General features: G+C 42.9%; 1 protein-coding gene across 9 annotated transcripts in view; it reads right to left on the bottom strand.

Annotated features, from left to right (window-relative positions):
• The window catches only part of cobl (cordon-bleu WH2 repeat protein), a 121,014-nt gene that overhangs the window by 3,917 nt on the left and 97,635 nt on the right, over positions 1–19,462 (bottom strand). For 7 of the 9 annotated variants that reach the window (XM_089117487.1, XM_089117494.1, XM_089117493.1 and 4 more), the window contains 5 exons: positions 7,469–7,748; positions 4,940–5,058; positions 2,687–4,407; positions 2,434–2,553; positions 65–331 (listed from right to left, as the gene is read on the bottom strand). In XM_089117487.1, the coding sequence (XP_088973613.1) occupies positions 65–331; positions 2,434–2,553; positions 2,687–4,407; positions 4,940–5,058; positions 7,469–7,748 (2,507 nt within the window). The remainder of the gene's footprint in view (positions 1–64; positions 332–2,433; positions 2,554–2,686; positions 4,408–4,939; positions 5,059–7,468; positions 7,749–19,462) is intronic. The other 2 variants (XM_089117488.1, XM_089117496.1) reach the window with 1 other exon arrangement.

Below are 19,462 nucleotides of genomic sequence, written 5' to 3'. Positions count from 1 at the left end.
AGAGATAGGACCACATATGCAAATAAAAAAGCCTCATAAGTGAGGCCTATAATAAGTCTCTTACCTTCCTAAGTCGTTGAGCCCCAGATCCTGAGCGAATGGCATCCAGAAGAGCCTCTCGGGCCGCCTCTGGGTTTCCTCCAGCAGGCAGCACTAGAGGGGGCTTGGCTGGAGCTGAAGGGGGAGGTGGTGGAGGACTGAACTCTGGAGGAGGGGGTGGCACAAATGCAATAGGAGAAGTGGGAGGAGGTGAGATAACATCTCTCTGGACATTTCTCTCCTCCTCAATCTTCCTGAGCTGCTCCAACTCCTTAGCTGCACTTGATTTGATCTAGAAGCACAACAATGACATGGCATTTATAGTTAACTGACAATCACAACCAGACTGCATCTAAATCAATTTAGTTTTTTTTTTGAAAATAAGAACAAACAACATTCTTTATCAAACAGGTTTCCCAAACAAAAAACTCCACCCATCTCCCAACCGGTTCTAATGTTGCAGTACAATGATTGGCGACCCCCAGAAATGTGATCTAAGGAAGCTGTCTAAGGCATGGTCATTTACCTTTGCTCTACATAATTTTGTGGACAAAATCATAGTAATCTTAGAGGGACTCTGTACAATAAAATATTTCCCCTGATGGACTTTTAGTGGAAGAGAAATTCTATGCGAATATTGAGATTGTTCGTTGTGTGAAGGTGTGGTGACATTTAAAGTTGCATGTAAAAATTTTACAGTTGAAATTGTTTAATCTTAATAGTAGACCAACAGAAAGCTGCTTAGTTTTAAAGTGAAATTTTGCTGATATGCCCTCACTTTAAAGGGGACATATCATGCAAAATCCACTTTTTTAGCCCTTAAATGCATTTTGTTGTATATTTGGAGTGTTTATAAGTACAGAAAAGATGAAATTATTCTCTTCAGGTGCTGCGTTTATATCTTTATATTCTGTTTTGGTCATATTTTTCAACCTGTTCAGATTTTTCTGTTCTCTATGATGTTTTTTGAGCAAGTGCGTCACCGTATTTGCAGCGGAACTGCCAAATAAGGACATTGACTATCGGTCCAACACTTCGAGCAATCCGCCATTATTATTACTCGCTCCGATTTTGTAGTCCGAGCTCAATGATGCAGAAGTTACGAGAGGGCAAGTCAAAATGTTCGGTTGTTGGATGTACGTTAGTGACCTGAAGCACTTCAAGGATTCCCACTTCAACAACCTCCGCCAGTATAAAGAAGGATTTGCCGATTGACTTCGTCTGAATGAGGGGTAAATTCCTTCTATCTTTGGAGACGACGAACAGAGCATTTCGATAAGCTGTAAATATCGTTAATAAAAATAAAAGTACTTTACTTTCTTAAAACACATGGTGGTCATGGTTTAGCAGGACCTTTGTCTTTCTTTGTTTTTGTTTTGAAGTAACGTTACACGTCTGCAGCATTATTGTTCTTGAGTTTCATCAATGGTCATTTAGCTGCGTTGTTTTCTGATGCTTTTCTAAACGCATCACATTGTCAATGCAGATTTTTTTGTGGTAAGATTAGACCGTAGTCATTTATCTTGTCAGTGTGCTTGTTTTAACAAGAGAAATAGTCGACTTTCACTAATAACACAAAACAGTTATCTCACATACCAATATAACCATATGAAGAAGTGGTTGTTCTGCAGGTTCGTCGTCGTCTTTATCAACTCGCTCGCTCTGGCTCGAATATGTAAGGCTTGATGGACAAGTCTTCTGTTGTTGACATTTTATTAACGTGTGAATAAAAATGTTCTTTGAAGGTATCGTATATAATCGTATATCTCTAATCAAACTACAACAATAATGGCCGAACGTGGGGAGTTGAACTGACCGTGAACTCATCGACCTGGAGAGCGGGGGGGGGGGTATGACGCATCTCCTTTTTATTTAAAGGGGATGCTTTGAAACGGGTCGCTCAGAGACGCACATCAGAAAAGGGGTAGAAAATTGGGGCTTGTGGAGCTATAATAATGAGGAATTCAGACCCAAGCATTGCAGGTATGTTTTATATAGACCGCAACGGTGTGATTTATATGTAAAAATGAATGATTTAAAAGCATGATATGTACCCTTTTAATTATCTAACACTAATTCATATAAAGGTATGGTTATATATTTACTGTTGCTTTTTATTTTAAAATTTATTTAGGGTGAAACCCAGTCATTCCAGTAGGAATCGGCACAGTCAGAAATTTTGTGCAGCTGAAAAATTCTCACACAAAATGTGCATTATTTGATAAAGATAAAGATGGTCACCAAATTTGCCATGTTGACCAACAGAAAGCTTTTTAGTATGAAAGTGACTTCTGTTTGAGCTGCATTTAGACTACACTACTGACAATGGACTATTTTGCTCATTAAATTTTGCTTATGTGACTGTGCCTTAAATTATACGAATATTTAGCTTACCTTCTTCAGTCTGCCAGAGTTGCTTGAAGCTCTTATTGCTGAAAAAAGTGCAGAACGCTCATTCTCTGCATCATTGTAAGATGGCTTCTTAACTGTGCAGCTTGTAGACATGTCAGATACCTGGACAATGTGAAAAGTAATACATAGATTTTATATTATACTATAATTCAATTATCTTTAAGAATCCTAGCTTAATAAGATGCTCTAGAAAGCTGATAAACATGATAAGCTCATACTGTGACTCATGGTTTACCTTTTTGAGGCGTTCAATGCCCTCTCCAGACTGAATGGACTCCATTAGGGAGCTATGGATAGAAGTTTCCTTTTGGACAGACTTAAAAATAACAGGCTTAAACTTCTTAACTGGTCCAAATATGTTACCCATGTCTGGTTCTGATGGAATATCAGATTTGCATAACTCTGGCTTCTTTGCAAGTTGTGGATGTGTGGTGTCTGTTGGCATCTTTCGAGCAGAGGATGTGTCTGGGAACTTATTGATTGATGTGGTTTCTTCAGAGGAAGATTCCATGTGTTTAATGTGAGCAGACACATGTGTTGAGGGCAGGATTTTGTTAGTTAAGCGATGTGAGTCCAGAGAGTCTTCCCCATGCAGAGTGCCTTTTTCAATACCACATATCCTCTCAGAACTTGCTGGCTTTTCTGCAACAGGACTAGTGTAATTTTGCAGGTATTTGGGATGTCCAAAAGAAGGCAAAGTATTTTCAGTAGGTTTGTGTATGTTTGTAGGTCTAACCTCATTATTAAACAGATGATTGTCAGGTTTTTTGACCCCAACAATAGACTCTGATGGCGCCTGCGTGATAACTACTTTAGTATTAGGAATGTTATTGTGTTTAGCAATGGCAGAAGCTACGTATTGGCTGGAGGTTCTTTTGGAAGGTATAAGAAAAGACAGATCACGCCTTTCAGCTGTGAAAGAGTGATTCTCTGGAGGTTCTGGGGATGAAGGCTTACTTCCCACTACAGATATGGACTTCCTTTCCAATATAATGACATCTTTGTGTGTTTCCTCGGGAGGTGTTTTCAGTGAAAGTTTAGAGACTCCAGAAGCAATCAAGGGTTTGAACACATCGTTGGTTCCTTGGTTGGTCGCAGTTGATTGGTCTTGCTTCTCTGCAGTGCTCCAAAAGGCTTTGGCTTGGTCCAATGGGGATTTTTCTGCACGAGTATCCACGTCGAGATTGCCGTTTTTTGGTGGGCCCGTGGAAATCTGTTTCCCTGTAACCATGTTGCCCTGTTCATCAATCTTAATGGCACCTAGGACTAGGGAGCCTGTAGGTTTGGTCCGGGACACAGACGGTTTTGGAGGGATGACTGTGAAGGTTTTCATTCCAAATCGAGAGACCGAACTTTGGGTGATCTTACCCTGAGTTGTTAGGACTCTGGTATTAGGTGTCCTGTCCTCATAAGAAGTCTCTTTTCTGTACTTCTGGACCATAGGTGCAGATTTTAGTCTCTCGTCAGTAACCTTTTGAACGGGTTGAACAACTGGACGCACAAAACTTTGGGGCTTCTGTGATATAATGTTATTCTGACTCTTTAGTTCTTCAGTTTCAGCTTTACTTTTAGTCTCTGAGCTGAAGGCTGCCTTCTGTTCCATATTGTCTATGTGGTTAGCATCTTGTGATAACTTCTTGTTGGATAGAGATGGACTTGTGGTTTTCTCAATAACTGTGACTTCTGACTGCTTCTCTATGTCTGGAGATGGATTTCTGTATTTCTCTTCTGTCAAACAGGCATTGTTGTTTTTGTTTTGGATAGCTTCACATGGTGTACCCGATTGGCTGGTGATGTTTTGTGTAGTGTTCAACAATTCTGCCTCATACTCGCTCATGCTGAACCGGTCATCATCAAGAACATCATCAATGGTTGTTACTGGAATGTCCATGTCAACAATGGACACAGGTATTTCATCATCCATAAACACAGATGCTCCTCCTGAGTGGTTAATGTCTAATATACAGGAAAAACACAGATAGTAAATAAATTAGTAATTCATAGGGCAGTGTTACTTGTATGGCCGTAACTAAAGTGCCAGGAAACATGTTTACCTAAAATAATTCCTTGCAATACACAGAATGGATAACTGAAAGATTTTTAAAGGATCATGAAACACTAAAGTAGATTAAGTAAACTGGTTTATTTGAAGCTGTTTTTCAAAAAAATTGGTTTAAAATCTTCATTGTGTCAACATCACAGGGTGACTCACCAGTATCTCATAACTATTCATGAGACTTCAATGCAGAGTACAGATGTAAACAGCTGAGCATTTATTTGTGCATTAAATTATGGCTGTTAATTGGTTCATTTTGTTGCATGTAATGGTGAATTGCAGCATGCATTTGTGGGAATCAATCACTGTTGTGTTGCCTGTATTCGTCCTCCACTCCGCAGCTTACCACACTCAATGTAGCATTTTTCAAAACCATGGTGAAAACCCTTTAAAGTATAATGAGTAAGCACAGTTCATCCAGGAGTAATTTACCTGCCAGATTTGCATCTAGATTGGCCAGGGTGAGGTGTATCTGTGCAGTAATCTCTGGATCTTCTTCATATCCATTTTGTCTCTTGATTGACTGCTGTCCTCGCTGAATATTTCCACTACTGAGAGAAATCAATAAATTATCTCAGCTGGTTGTGTATTTGTAACAAGCAATTATTTGTATTTGTAAAAAGAAGTGAACAAATTTGGTAAAGCTGTCCCTAGTATCACGATACTCTTTAAGGTGCATTTCTGTATAATAATAACAATAAATTGCATATTTTTCTAGTTATTATGTTTTTATTGTGCCTTTGGTGTAGCATGCAAGTCTCACATGCAAGGTGTGAGTTAGTGTTCAATATTAACTCGATGAAACTAACAGATGACATTACAGTATGAGACCTACAAAATTAGATGTGAGTTGTAACTCTTTATCCTGTGCTTATTCACATGAACACACGCCTAAAAAAATGTTTTAACACCCTTGGAAATGGCTGCTTTTACAGATGACCGAGTGGAAAAACGAATAGCCCTTTCCTGGAAAAAGAGCGTGAGAAGACATTATGGAGTCCTATAGTGGAGACAGAGCCGGAGCTAGGAGCTTGAGGTGAGGCTGCAGGCTTTGGCGGAGAATCCGTACACATAGATCTGGAGTAGTCAGCACTTTCAGCTCCATAAAGCAAAGTTTTAAAAAGTCAGACTCCTCAGTCAGCCCTGAAGAAACACTGGCTGGCTGGAAAAGGATAAGTGTGAGACTGGCTGAACTGTGGGAATGAATTGATGGTGGTAAACAGAGAGAATGAGAGAGATAAATCCTTCACTCTGTCTCCACTCTGCCTGGGAGAGCTTTTGATTCCTGTCCAGTGGAGAAATAAAAGTTCATTGAACCTACTGAAGGTGTGGTGAATATGACTATTTGTTGTTTAAATGTAAAATATCTGAAACAGTTTTAAATAAACTAATTGTTTCATGCTACTAACAAACACTTGCATTCTAGACTGGTTTGAATCTGGTTTGGAGCACCCACTTTTCTCATCGAATATCCTATTTCACTTGGAATAAGGGAAGCAAATTTCAATTAGCGAAATGGGTCAAAATTGGCATTCATGTCGACTCTACGGTGGTAGCTGGTTTTTGGATTATGGAACAATTGTTCAAACTACTTTTTGGCTAGTCCAAGCTGGTTTAGATGGTTGGCCAGTCAAACTATAGTACCAGGAGGTAGAGTAGGGACATATCTACTCGGGGTGTAAATCTTTAGGCACCTCACGATCCGATCCGATTCCGATTCTTGGAGTCACAATCCGATTCCAAAACAATTTATATCAGAGGTCTCCTCCAGTCAGTTGAATTGTTTAAGTAACAACTGGCTGTTTACATTAATTTTGCGTCATAAAAGCATGTTGAGATGCAAGTGCATTTAAAGGGTTAGTTCACCCAAAAATGAAAATTAAGTCATTAATTACTCACCCCCATGCTGTACCAACCCCGTAAGACCTTCGTTCATCTTCGGAACACAAATGAAGATATTTTTGATTAAATTTGAGAGCTGTCTCACTACCACATTGGCTGCCTAAGGGACTGGAACTTGACGGCCCAGAAAGTCAATGAAGAAAATGTTTAAATATCCCATGTGACTACAGTGGCTCAACTATAAGTTTATCAAGTGACGAGACTACTTTTTGTGCGAAAAAACAAACAAAAATAACGACTTTATTCGACTATTCCTTTTCTTCCTTGTTGGCCTGAAACGAGACTTCCTTAGATTTCTATGACGCATGCGCGAGAATTGTGATCTACTTCAGCTCAGTTTTTTTATTTTTGTTTGTTTTTTCGCACAAAAAGTATTCTCGTCGCTTGATAAACTTATAGTTGAGCCACGGTAGTCACTTGGGATATTTAAACATTTTCTTCATTAACTTTCTGGGCTGTCAAGAGCCAGTCCCTTAGGCAGCCAATGTGGTAGTTATACAGCTCTCAAATTTAATCAAAAATATCTTCATTTGTGTTCCGAAGATGAACGAAGGTCTTACGGGGTTGGTACAGCATGGGGGTGAGTAATTAATGACTTAATTTTCATTTTTGGGTGAACTAACCCTTTAACCGCATACACAGGATTCGCACATAACCGCATGCTGCGAGCAATTTTCACAAAGCGTACGTGATTATTTGAAAGCAGCTGTCTGTCAGGTAGTGAGTTTCTTGTATTAAATATTAGACCTGCTACATTCTAAATGACATAAACAATGCCTTTTTAGAGAATTTTTAGGGGAAAATGCTGAAATACTATGATTTTTTTCATCCCACCCATAATGTCTGCAATGGTAGACCATCTTGGAGTAGCAAAAAAATTGATTTAGCTGGATTTTTAAGGGGGAAAAAAATACATTTTACTTTTCTATAAGCATCACCTACTGTCAAAGATTGACATATTTTTTACAGAACATTTGTGTTGGTGTAAAAAGCCCTGTGCCAGAGGCTTTTGTCTGTTGAGGGGGTCTATAGCTAGAGTAAACGTGTAGATATGCATACCTTTTTCTTGAACCCCAGGTCGCACAGCCCTCATCACTGTCACTGGAAGAATCTTTGGACTTTGCAGGCAGAGCTGAGGCACTGTTTAGCGACATGATGTCCACAGGTGAAATAGATTGTACCCTTTCACAGGGAGAGACGAGGCCGGGCTCTTCGGCCATGCCCTCTGATGCCGCATAGCCCTGGTCTCCAAAACTCTCACTGCTTGCCACGGACACAGTTTCCACTTCCCGCTCTGCCACCCTCTCTGATAAGGACTCATGAGATGAATGCTGCCAGGCTGAAAGGGAGATAAAATGTCACTGTCATTAATGCCATAATCCAGAATTCCTCAAACCTGGTCCTGAATGGCCACTGCCCGGCAGAGTTAAACAAGCTAATCAAGACCTTAAGAGTTATTGCCCAAAAGCTGAAAAATGCTACCTCCACATTTAGCATATGAAGGCAGGAAGGCAAAAAGGCATGTCTGAAACCAATGATTGAGACACATCCTGTCTACTGAGATACCTTCATCTGATCATGGCGACTGACATTTGCGGTTGGTAGTTAGTTTGAGTAAATGTTTGTTTTTGACCAACTTGTTCTTCTAGACATTTCTAGAGAGAATTAGTATTGTAGTAATTAAATATTTGCTTAGTTTTCATCAAAGCTCACTTTGTTTTCTTCGATCATTAGATTGAAGCATCCAAAGCCTGCCTCCAAAGTCTGTTCGAAATAAGTTTTGTGAGGTACCTTTGTGCGCAAATGCTACCTGCAAAGTAATAGCCTGATAGGGCAACAAGTCAGCTGCCTAAGCTTTCAGACACAGCCACAAGAAATTTGATCAGGGTTTGATCTAAACTGTGCAGGGCATAGGGCCTCCAGGGCTGGATTGAGGGAACCTTGCCATAGCGAGTTAGTACTTCCAATTGGGTTAATTATGGAACATGCTTCATCAAGTCCAAAACCAAAAGAACAGAATTAACAACACAAAACGTGCAGGTACTGTTAAAGAGAGCCTCTGAAAAAAGTGCTTGAATTTCACTCTTAAAAGGTTATATGAATCCTGTGGTAAATAATGTAAAAACATTCAAATATTTCAGCCACAATTCCATGGTTACAGTTAAAGGGGTCATGAACTGGCTTTTTAAATGTTATTATATTGTTGTCTGAGGTTAACTTATAACGTTCGCTTGGTTTTTGCATTCAAAAACATCAAAATGAACAAGTGATAGGCTATTTTGTACCCTGGTTGTGATACTACCTAAAAAACAGTCGGTTTTTATGGGCGTGTCGCACTGAAGACTTGGAAATAAACGCCCACTGCTGTGAGTGGATACAGTTTTGCATATTATAATGAGTTTAAGTCACCCGTCGGTGGTGCACATGGGGGAAAACGTCCTATGTTGTCAAATGGCAACCGGATTCGCCCATACATGTTCGACCCAGAGTCCGTGTGTTGCACAATATTCCTGTCAGATTCAATATAGACGGCACAGCACCGTTCTTTACTCTTAATCGGTCTGCAAATCCAGTCTTGTTGACAAAACAATCCTCAGTGAAATGAAGCGAACAGACGACGATGTTTTACCTCATCAGCTGGAACGTCATTAAAAATAAATTTTTTCCATGCAGTCCTATTGGAATCCACAGGAAGCTTATGCAGCGACTGTCTTGCACAACCAGGAACTGCACAATATTCTGTATTGCTCCGTAGCGATCCAGTTTGTCATCACGAGGTAAGCATGCACATGTATGATACTTTTGTGTAATGCGCGAATCGGTGGGCGGGGCTAAACCTGCCGTGGTGAAGCAGGCGTTGATCATCTTCTGTGGGGGTGGTGTTTTATCCTCTTTGTCGTCATAGTTCCCCACTTTTAAAAACGAGTCGTTTTTAGAGGCTGTGTCAATAAAAGCTTTTATTGGACTAACAATGACGTTTTCAGTTCTGAAACTTACAGGATATTCTTATAATATGATGACCTTTTAGATGTCAAAAGCTCAAGGAAAATTTGATTTCTCAGTTCATCACCCCTTTAATATTACTACATTAAATCCATGGTGAATGTTGCTTATTTGTGGACTCAAAAGCCTTTTATAACTTGTTATAATGTTGTTATAATCTTATTATGTTTCTCCTGGTTTACACGTCAGTGCTGTTTGATCTGATATTTCTGGTTTACAACAGAGAAATCGGTGCCAAATTTGAATGCTTCTCACTTGCAGCGATGTAATTAATACTGTGCCGCATTCAAACGCTTTCTTACTGGATCTCCCAGTGCTGTGTAGTAACAGTGTCACGTGATCAAGATCGGCTGTTCAAAATCTGTTCAGTTTAATATTACTCTGAGCTGATAAATGTTCGTGCTGCACAGCTCAGGGTTTTCAACTCTTTGTGCGTTTTGCGTGCCATTCATTTACACAACAGCGCTTTGTTGGTCTGACTTTTTCAAACTTTTGAAAACGGGTTGCAAAGTGCACACCCTTATCATCTCTGTGTAAACTACAAAAACGCGTTTGGAGTTTGATGTTTTTCATTTGCAACAAAAATGGCAGCTCTTGTCAGTTGGGCAACGTGATGGTCGCACCAGTGCTTTTCCTGGATCATTTGTTGTAGCTTGTTAAGATGGTTACCTATTAAGTTACATATATCAATTACAAAGTATTCCTACTGATCTATAAAGACCTAAATGGTCAAGCTCCTGTGTATTTAATGGACCTTCTATCACCCTAAAATCCATCGCGTTCTTAAAGATCACTAAATTTGAGGTAGGGCTGGGCGATATGGCCAAAAAAAATTATCACGATAATTTTTCTTTTATCAGTCGATATCGATAATTATCACGATATATGTCAAATCTTTATTTCTTTCAAGTTTAAAGGCAGATTTTTGCTCCTAAGTGAAAGTTGTATTAACCAGAGCGTAAATTGTGGTTTTAAACTACTCTTTATTGTCAGAACATATCATGACAAACACTTGCCAAACAGGTGAACATTTCACAGATATGAGGTAGAACATTCAAACATTTTTCCTTAAATCTCAATAGAAAAATATTTCTTCAGCAGTTTGCAGTGCAGGCTGCAATATTAAAATTACATGTTTTATCTCAAAATGCATATTTGACAGTGAGTTGACAGTAAATCTGCATCCTAACTCAAGCTAATACTAAGCTAATGTTAAATTTATGTTCATTAACAAAAACAGTAACATTCTGGGGGGGGTTTTATAACGACCACATTTTTATTTGATAAAATGTAATATTCTGACTGAGTTGTATTAAAATTAACCATTGGTCATCCAGTCTCATGCATTTAGATGATGATAACCACAGATAAAACCAGGCATAGCCTATAACTTAGCACCTCACTATCATGGCAAAATGTAACTTAATGGTTTCTGTGTGGTATTTGTATGAAAACAGTGGCCTAACAGTTAAATACATTATTAAATGCTGTACTTATATTCCATAAGACATTTAATTAATTGTCTACTGATAATGATATGATAATGAATGATATTATACAATTAAATATGTATATCCCACATTTCATGGTGCAGTTAATATTACTTGGCTAACCTTACAGTAAATCCATGGTAGGCTAAATGGATTCAGTATCAATACAGATTCTGACTGGATCGTTGCACGCAGTGTTACTCCTTTTTGTCAGCTGTGTTTCATCTGCCTTTAAACTGGTTTAAACTTGACATCTGTGTTCTTCACTGAACTCAAGCGTTTCTCGCTGAATGTCTTGAGCAAGACGATCAAAGCAATCGCGTCTGCTCTAGCGAGCTCGCGCTGCGCTCACTGCCGTTTGGACTTTGAGCCGAGCGGATAAATATGCTCCGTGTGGCGCGCGCGGTTCAAATGAGTTTCGTTCCGCTTTTGGCGCATAAACATTATCGAACATTTATCGACCTCTTGATATCGTTTTATCGAGAAAAATATATCGCGATAATTATCGTTATCGTTTTATCGCCCAGCCCTAATTTGAGGTCCACTAAAGGAGGGAGTTCTCACATTTAGCTCCTAAACTCTGGAATGGTCTTCCTGAAATATTGTTTGAGGCTCACACTCGCTGTCCCAGTTTAAAACTAGATTAAATATGCATCTCTTCAGCCAAGCATCCACATAATGCTTACCTTTTATACTACTCTTAAATCAGATCGAATGCATTTCTATTGTGAACAGCGGCTATGCGAATTATTTACCATCTGCTTTTCTGCTGTTATCTCGGGAGGCTAGTCCCGAGGTAAATAGTGTTCGTCAGTTCCAGTTTGTATCCAGCCTCTAACGGAGACTTCAGATGCCGACGCCTGTAAAGACACGACTCAACGCCGGCGATATGTTATGCCCTAAATTAATACATGATTAACTAATTGTATTTTTTCTATGTACATTTCTGAAATGCACTTTCTGTAAAGACGCTTTGAAACAATATGTAAAATAAAGTGCTATAAAAATAATTACATTTAATTGTGCGAATTAGTTATGTGAATGGACTGGTAGACAATACATTTTAAAATGTTGGGTTGTTGTTTGAATTGCATTTGTTTATTTTTGGATGTCTTTCATTACAATGATTGTTTGATGTCTTCTTTTTGCTTATTGAATAATTGACCTATGGCTAAGCCACGCCCTCAAATGTGATGAGCCAATCACAGTGTGCAGCTAAACCAATACAGTACTTACATTGAAATGCATTGGAGTTAGTCCGTTTTCATTCGTTTTTTCTTGTTATTTTAAGTTTAAAATGGTCAAACGGTGTGCATGGGGTACATGCAACTCCGACACTAGGTTCCCGAGAGGCTGGGCGACGGTGTGTATTTCTTTTACCCTTTCCAAGATAAGTGTCTGCTCTGGATTAAGTTATGCGATTAAGTTATGCGGTAGACCACAACACCAACTAAACGTGGATAAATCAAACAAGGATGTCTACATCTGTTCTAAGTTAAGTCAACAACGTATTTGAACGTTATCTTTAAAATCTCTAACGTAACGTTAGTCTAAAGTAAGATGTACATTAGAAAACATTAACGTTAGCTTCTAGCTGCATTGTACATCATGTCACTTAGCTTCATAAACGTACTGTATGTTGTGCTGAATGATTCATGTAAATACTGTAGCAGCAAACGGTGATGACAACGATATGCGGTTTATCACGTTTACACTTTGACCTGTACATTTTTGCCTGGAGCTAAAGCTTTTCATCAACCTTCTCAACAATAAAATTATTAATATAACCCTCCAATGCATAGTTAAGGCCCTTAAGGTGACTTCAAGAGCATATTTAATCTTTCTGTCTCCTAGGCCCAAACAGATGTGATCTGTATTTTCTGTTTCTTGTATATAAAAAATGAGACTGTGAATAAAATCAAATGGAATGTGGGTCATGGATTAACGCCAAACATAACAAACCATACATAACTCACTTGTTCTTGAGAAACCGTTTGTGCAAATACGTGTGTTCCAACATTGTCCTATTCTTCAAACTGCTCTCTCTCTCTCTCTCTCTCCTTCTGCTGTTCCTTTATGACCTTAATGCATTAACGCATTGATTTCTCTCTCATTCTCTAAACCCTAAAATCTCTCACATAATCACCTGTTATTAAAATAAATGCAGATGCCTTTTTCAGGATATTAAAAACAGACAGAAGAGATGAGGGACGTTTTAACTGAAGAACCTCAGGATGAACTTTGTGTTCTGTGAAAGTGTGTATGTGTTCAGGTTTGGTAGTTAAGTTGAAGAGAAGCCTGTTCCTGGATTCGTCGTGACTCACAAGCTCTTTCCCAACGATTTCCCAGCAGAGCTCATATATACGCCAGATGCAACCACAGAGAGAGTTTACGTGCGCACACACACACACACGCACACGCACTATCGATTAGTGTCACATGGCATTTTATGTCAGGAGTAAACACTGACTGATCGACAAAATTAGACATTTTCTTGAAATCAGAGCAAAACTGCTAAGTCTGATTTTGTTTAAATATTGATAACAAACACAACGATGCAAAGATCTTACCAACAAGCCAACTGTCACGGGTAAAGGTGCAGGACTGCAGGAGTGTAGGCGGAAGGAACGGGAGGAGTCCAGATTAACAATGAAGATATAAATTTAATAGGGATACAGGCAGGAAGGCAGGATAACACCGGGTAACATACAACATCGACCGACAATCATTGAGTAAAACAGAGGGAACTAAATACACAGAATAATCAAACATAATGGGGTGAAAACAGGTGAAACAGATGATCAAGACGAGGAACAGGTGGCTGATGAGGGAGTGAACACGGGATAGGGTGACGAGAGGATCCTGGGAAGTGTAGTGCTGCTGACGGGACAAACAGGTGAAGACGAAGACTGTGACAGAACTCCCCCCTCCCGGGAGGCGTGACCTCACGCCGCGGAACAGAGGAAGGAGGGGGGACGAACTGGGGCCTGAGAGGGGCGTGGCCAGGGCGGAGCAGGCTGAGGGCGTGGCCAGGGCGGAGCAGGCTGAGGGCGTGGCCAGGGCGGAGCAGGCTGAGGGCGTGGCCAGGGCGGAACAGGCTGAGGGCGAGACCAGGGCGAAGCAGGCTGAGGGCGTGGCCAGGGCGGAGAAGGCTGAGGGCGTGGCCAGGGCGGAGAAGGCTGAGGGCGTGGCCAGGGCGGAGCAGGCTGATGGCGTGGCCAGGGCGGAGCAGGCTGATGGCGTGGCCAGGGCGGAGCAGGCTGAGGGCGTGGCCGGGGCGGAGCAGGCTGATGGCGTGGCCAGGGCGAAGCAGGCTGAGGGCGAGACCAGGGCGGAGCAGGCTGAGGGCGTGGCCAGGGCGGAGCAGGCTGAGGGCGAGACCAGGGCGGAGCAGGCTGAGGGCGAGACCAGGGCGGAGCAGGCTGAACGGTCTCCGGCACAGGCTGGACGGTCTCTGGCGCTGGCTGGACGGTCTGTGGCGCTGGCTGGGCGGTCTCTGGGGCTGGACTGGTCGGGCCCAGCGAAGGAGAGAGCTTGGGCTCGGAGAGACTGGACGAAACCAGCAGTGAAGAGCGTTCAGTCTCTGGAGGGCTGGACGGAACCAGCAGTGAAGAGCATACTGTCTCTGGAGGGCTGGACGGAACCAGCAGTGAAGAGCAATCAGTCTCTGGAGGGCTGGACGGAACCAGCAGTGAAGAGCATTCAGTCTCTGGAGGACTGGACGGAACCAGCAGTGAAGAGCATACTGTCTCTGGAGGGCTGGACGGAACCAGCAGTGAAGAGCATTCAGTCTCTGGAGGGCTGGACGGAACCAGCAGTGAAGAGCATTCAGTCTCTGGAGGGCTGGACGGAACCAGCAGTGAAGAGCATTCAGTCTCTGGGGGGCTGGACGGAACCAGCAGTGAAGAGCATTCAGTCTCTGGAGGGCTGGACGGAACCAGCAGTGAAGAGCATGCAGTCTCTAGAGGGCTGGACGGAACCAGCAGTGAAGAGCATTCAGTCTCTGGAGGGCTGGACGGAACCAGCAGTGAAGAGTATACAGTCTCTAGAGGGCTGGACGGAACCAGCAGTGAAGAGCATTCAGTCTCTGGAGGACTGGACGAAACCAGCAGTGAAGAGCGTTCAGTTTCTGGAGGGCTGGACGGAACCAGCAGTGAAGAGCATTCAGTCTCTGGAGGGCTGGACGGAACCAGCAGTGAAGAGCGTTCAGTCTCTGGAGGGCTGGACGGAATCAGCAGTGAAGAGCATACTGTCTCTGGAGGGCTAGACGGAACCAGCAGTGAAGAGCATACTGTCTCTGGAGGGCTGGACGGAACCAGCAGTGATGAGCATACTGTCTCTGGAGGGCTAGACGGAACCAGCAGTGAAGAGCATACAGTCTCTGGGGGGCTGGACGGAACCAGCAGTGAAGAGCATACTGTCTCGGGAGGGCTAGACGGAACCAGCAGTGAAGAGCATACTGTCTCTGGAGGGCTAGACGGAACCAGCAGCGAAGAGCATACCGTCTCTGGAGGGCTAGACGGAACCAGCAGCGAAGAGCATACCGTCTCTGGAGGGCTAGACGGAACCAGCAGTGAAGAGCATACTGTCTCTGGAGGGGTAGACGGAACCAGCAGGGAAGAGCATACAGTCTCTGGGGGGCTGGACGGAACCAGCAGGGAAGAGCATACTGTCTCGAGAGGGCTAGACGGAACCAGCAGCGAAGAGCATACTGTCTCTGGAGGGCTAGACGGAACCAGCAGCGAAGAGCATACTGTCTCTGGAGGGCTAGACGGAACCAGCAGCGAAGAGCATACTGTCTCTGGAGGGCTGGACGGAACCAGCAGTGAAGAGCATACTGTCTCTGGAGGGCTAGACGGAACCAGCAGTGAAGAGCATACTGTCTCTGGAGGGCTAGACGGAACCAGCAGTGAAGAGCATACTGTCTCTGGAGGGCTAGACGGAACCAGCAGTGAAGAGCATACTGTCTCTGGAGGGCTAGACGGAACCAGCAGTGAAGAGCATACAGTCTCTGGGGGGCTGGACGGAACCAGCAGTGAAGAGCATACAGTCTCTGGGTGGCTGGACGGAACCAGCAGTGAAGAGCATACAGTCTCTGGGGGGCTGGACGGAACCAGCAGTGAAGAGCATACTGTCTCTGGAGGGCTGGACGGAACCAGCAGTGAAGAGCATACAGTCTCTGGGTGGCTGGACGGAACCAGCGGTGAAGAGCATTCAGTCTCTGGAGAGCTGGACGGAACCAGCGGTGAAGAGCATTCAGTCTCTGGAGAGCTGGACGGAACCAGCGGTGAAGAGCATTCAGTCTCTGGAGAGCTGGACGGAACCAGCGGTGAAGAGCATTCAGTCTCTGGAGAGCTGGACGGAACCAGCGGTGAAGAGCATTCAGTCTCTGGAGAGCTGGACGGAACCAGCGGTGAAGAGCATTCAGTCTCTGGAGAGCTGGACGGAACCAGCGGTGAAGAGCATTCAGTCTCTGGAGAGCTGGACGGAACCAGCGGTGAAGAGCATTCAGTCTCTGGAGAGCCGGACGGAACCAGCGGTGAAGAGCATTCAAGCTCTGGAGAGCCGGACGGAACCAGCGGTGAGGAGCATTCAATCTCTGGAGAGCTGGACGGAACCAGCGGTGAAGAGCATTCAATCTCTGGAGAGCTGGACGGAACCAGCGGTGAAGAGCATTCAGTCTCTGGAGAGCTGGACGGAACCAGCGGAGAGGAGCATTCAATCTCTGGAGAGCTGGACGGAACCAGTGGTGAAGAGCATTCAGTCTCTGGAGAGCTGGACGGAACCAGCGGTGAAGAACATTCAGTCTCTGGAGAGCTGGACGGAACCAGCGGTGACGAGCATTCAATCTCTGGAGAGCTGGACGGAACCAGCGGTGAAGAGCATTCAATCTCTGGAGAGCTGGACGGAACCAGCGGTGAAGAGCGTTCAGACTCTGGAGAGCTGGACGGAACCAGCAGTGAAGGGCGTTCAGTCTCAAAAGGACTGACGGTGAGCGCGGGCTCGGCAGGGCTGACGGTGAGCGCAGACTCGACAGGGCTGACGGTGAGCGCAGACTCGACAGGGCTGACGGTGAGCGCGGGCTCGGCAGGGCTGGACTCAGGCTGGACTGGTGTGACCGTAAGGGACGACCCACAGACCCACAGAGCCCTGTCCAAAAACTCGGGAAATGGCAGATGGAGGTCCTCGAGAAGTAGAATTTGGGCTAATGGGTCGTCCAAACCTCTCCAGAACCGTAGTCTCAGGAAATCCTCCTCCCAGTATATGTCCTGGCGTAAATGAAGATAAACCTCTACGAATTCTTCCAACGAGGCCCCATTCTGATCAAAGAGGAAAGCCTCCATCTGGTCGTCCATCTTTGTTGGTTGGGGTCGGTCGATCTGTCACGGGTAAAGGTGCAGGACTGCAGGAGTGTAGGCGGAAGGAACGGGAGGAGTCCAGATTAACAATGAAGATATAAATTTAATAGGGATACAGGCAGGAAGGCAGGATAACACCGGGTAACATACAACATCGACCGACAATCATTGAGTAAAACAGAGGGAACTAAATACACAGAATAATCAAACATAATGGGGTGAAAACAGGTGAAACAGATGATCAAGACGAGGAACAGGTGGCTGATGAGGGAGTGAACACGGGATAGGGTGACGAGAGGATCCTGGGAAGTGTAGTGCTGCTGACGGGACAAACAGGTGAAGACGAAGACTGTGACACCAACATGCAAAAGCACACCTTACATTGTGGCAAACCCCACAAGGAGATCTTCCCAGGTGACAAATCATAGTGGTGTTCCTCTGCATTCAATCTTTGGTTTATTTCCAGAGCAATCTGGCATTAGATGCATACTTGCAACATAAGAAGCATTTAATTAAATTTCTTAGTTCCTAAAAAAATGAATAGCACTAAGCAATGGCTTATAATAAATTGTAGTTATGTAATATCCTGCAGTGAGGACTCACACTGACTAAAGAGTTTAAGAAAATCCTTACAAATCTACAATATTCAGAATGAGCATTAGGTTCATTCTAGGTATGTAACAGTTCTCTGTAAAAAAATAAACCATACCATTCACCACCAACGGTTCGACATGAACTTGCAGCGTGGTTCATCTCATACTTGGTGACATACACATCTATAATGTGGTTTGTTGTTGAAAATAAATAAAACAGACAAACAGAGTTAAGCTAATGTATGTTGATGTCGATGGATAAGCATTCTGGCTTCCCCCAAACCTTGTTCAATGCGAGTGGCGTATATGCTCTATTTAACCAGTCATTTATGCTGTCATGAGTGTTGATAGCGCGGGAGCACAGGTGAGACGTGAACAGTACATGTTACTATCTGTGTTTAAACTATTTTAAAGGGTTAGTTCACCCAAAAATGAAAATTAAGTCATTAATTACTCACCCCCATGCTGTTCCAATCCCGTAAGACCTTCGTTCATCTTCGGAACACAAATAAAGATATTTTTGATTGAATCTGAGAGCTGGATCAGTCCTACATAGACTGCCTAAGGGACTGGCTCTTGACGGCCCATAAAGTCATTAAAGAAAAGGTTTAAATATTTCATGTGCCTACAGCGGCTCAATTATAAGTTTATCAAGCGACGAGACTACTTTTTGTGCGAAAAAAACATAAATAACGACTTTATTCCACTATTCCATTACTTCCTTATGGGCGCATGCGCGAGAACTGAGACGAGGACATTCTCATTCGACTACTTCTTGTTACCGGCTGCTCACCGCTTAGGAGTTTTACCACCACCTACCGTATAAAATGATGATCCATATATAAGGCGCTCCGGATTATAAGGAACACTGTCGTTTTTTGAGAAGATTAAAGGCTTTTAAGTGCACCTTATAGTGCGGAAAATACGCAAATTAAAAAGCGTATGTACAGGGCAGATCTTCCTCTTCTTGTAAACAGAAAGTTTTGCGCTTCCAGCTATATCAGCACATCATCTTATACGGTACGGCTTATACATAAGGAAGTAATGGAATAGTGGAATAAAGTCGTTATTTATGTTTTTTTCGCACAAAAAGTAGTCTCGTCGCTTGATAAACTTATAATTGAGCCGCTGTAGGCACATGGAATATTTAAACCTTTTCTTTAATGACTTTATGGGCCGCCAACAGCCAGTCCCTTAGGCAGTCTATGTAGGACTGATCCAGCTCTCAGATTCAATCAAAAATATCTTTATTTGTGTTCTGAAGATGAACGAAGGTTTTACGGGGTTGGTACAGCATGGGGGTGAGTAATTAATGACTTAATTTTCATTTTTGGGTGAACTAACCCTTTAAGTCTTGCCAATTTAAACATTCGAGGGCACGATGCGAAAGAGAACTGTGAGAAGATTCCTGCACTTATCCAGTGCGCAAATATTAAGTCTTGCACTTAAACAGAAAAATTCACACAAACATTATGTCAACATGCACGTAAGTAAGTGAACGTAAACATTTGAGAAAGACAACACATGTGTCAGTATTAGCTAAAGGCATTCTGCCAAACACAACAGCATCAGTTTTTGATAGCTTGAAGCAAACCACTCCCAGTCATC

This window comes from Pimephales promelas, chromosome 12 (genome assembly GCF_988280905.1).
Source record: "Pimephales promelas chromosome 12, fPimPro1.hap1.1, whole genome shotgun sequence".
Taxonomy (NCBI): Eukaryota; Metazoa; Chordata; class Actinopteri; order Cypriniformes; family Leuciscidae; genus Pimephales; species Pimephales promelas.
The sequence above is the reverse complement of the archived record's forward strand: the minus strand, read 5'-3'. Positions and strand labels throughout refer to the sequence as shown.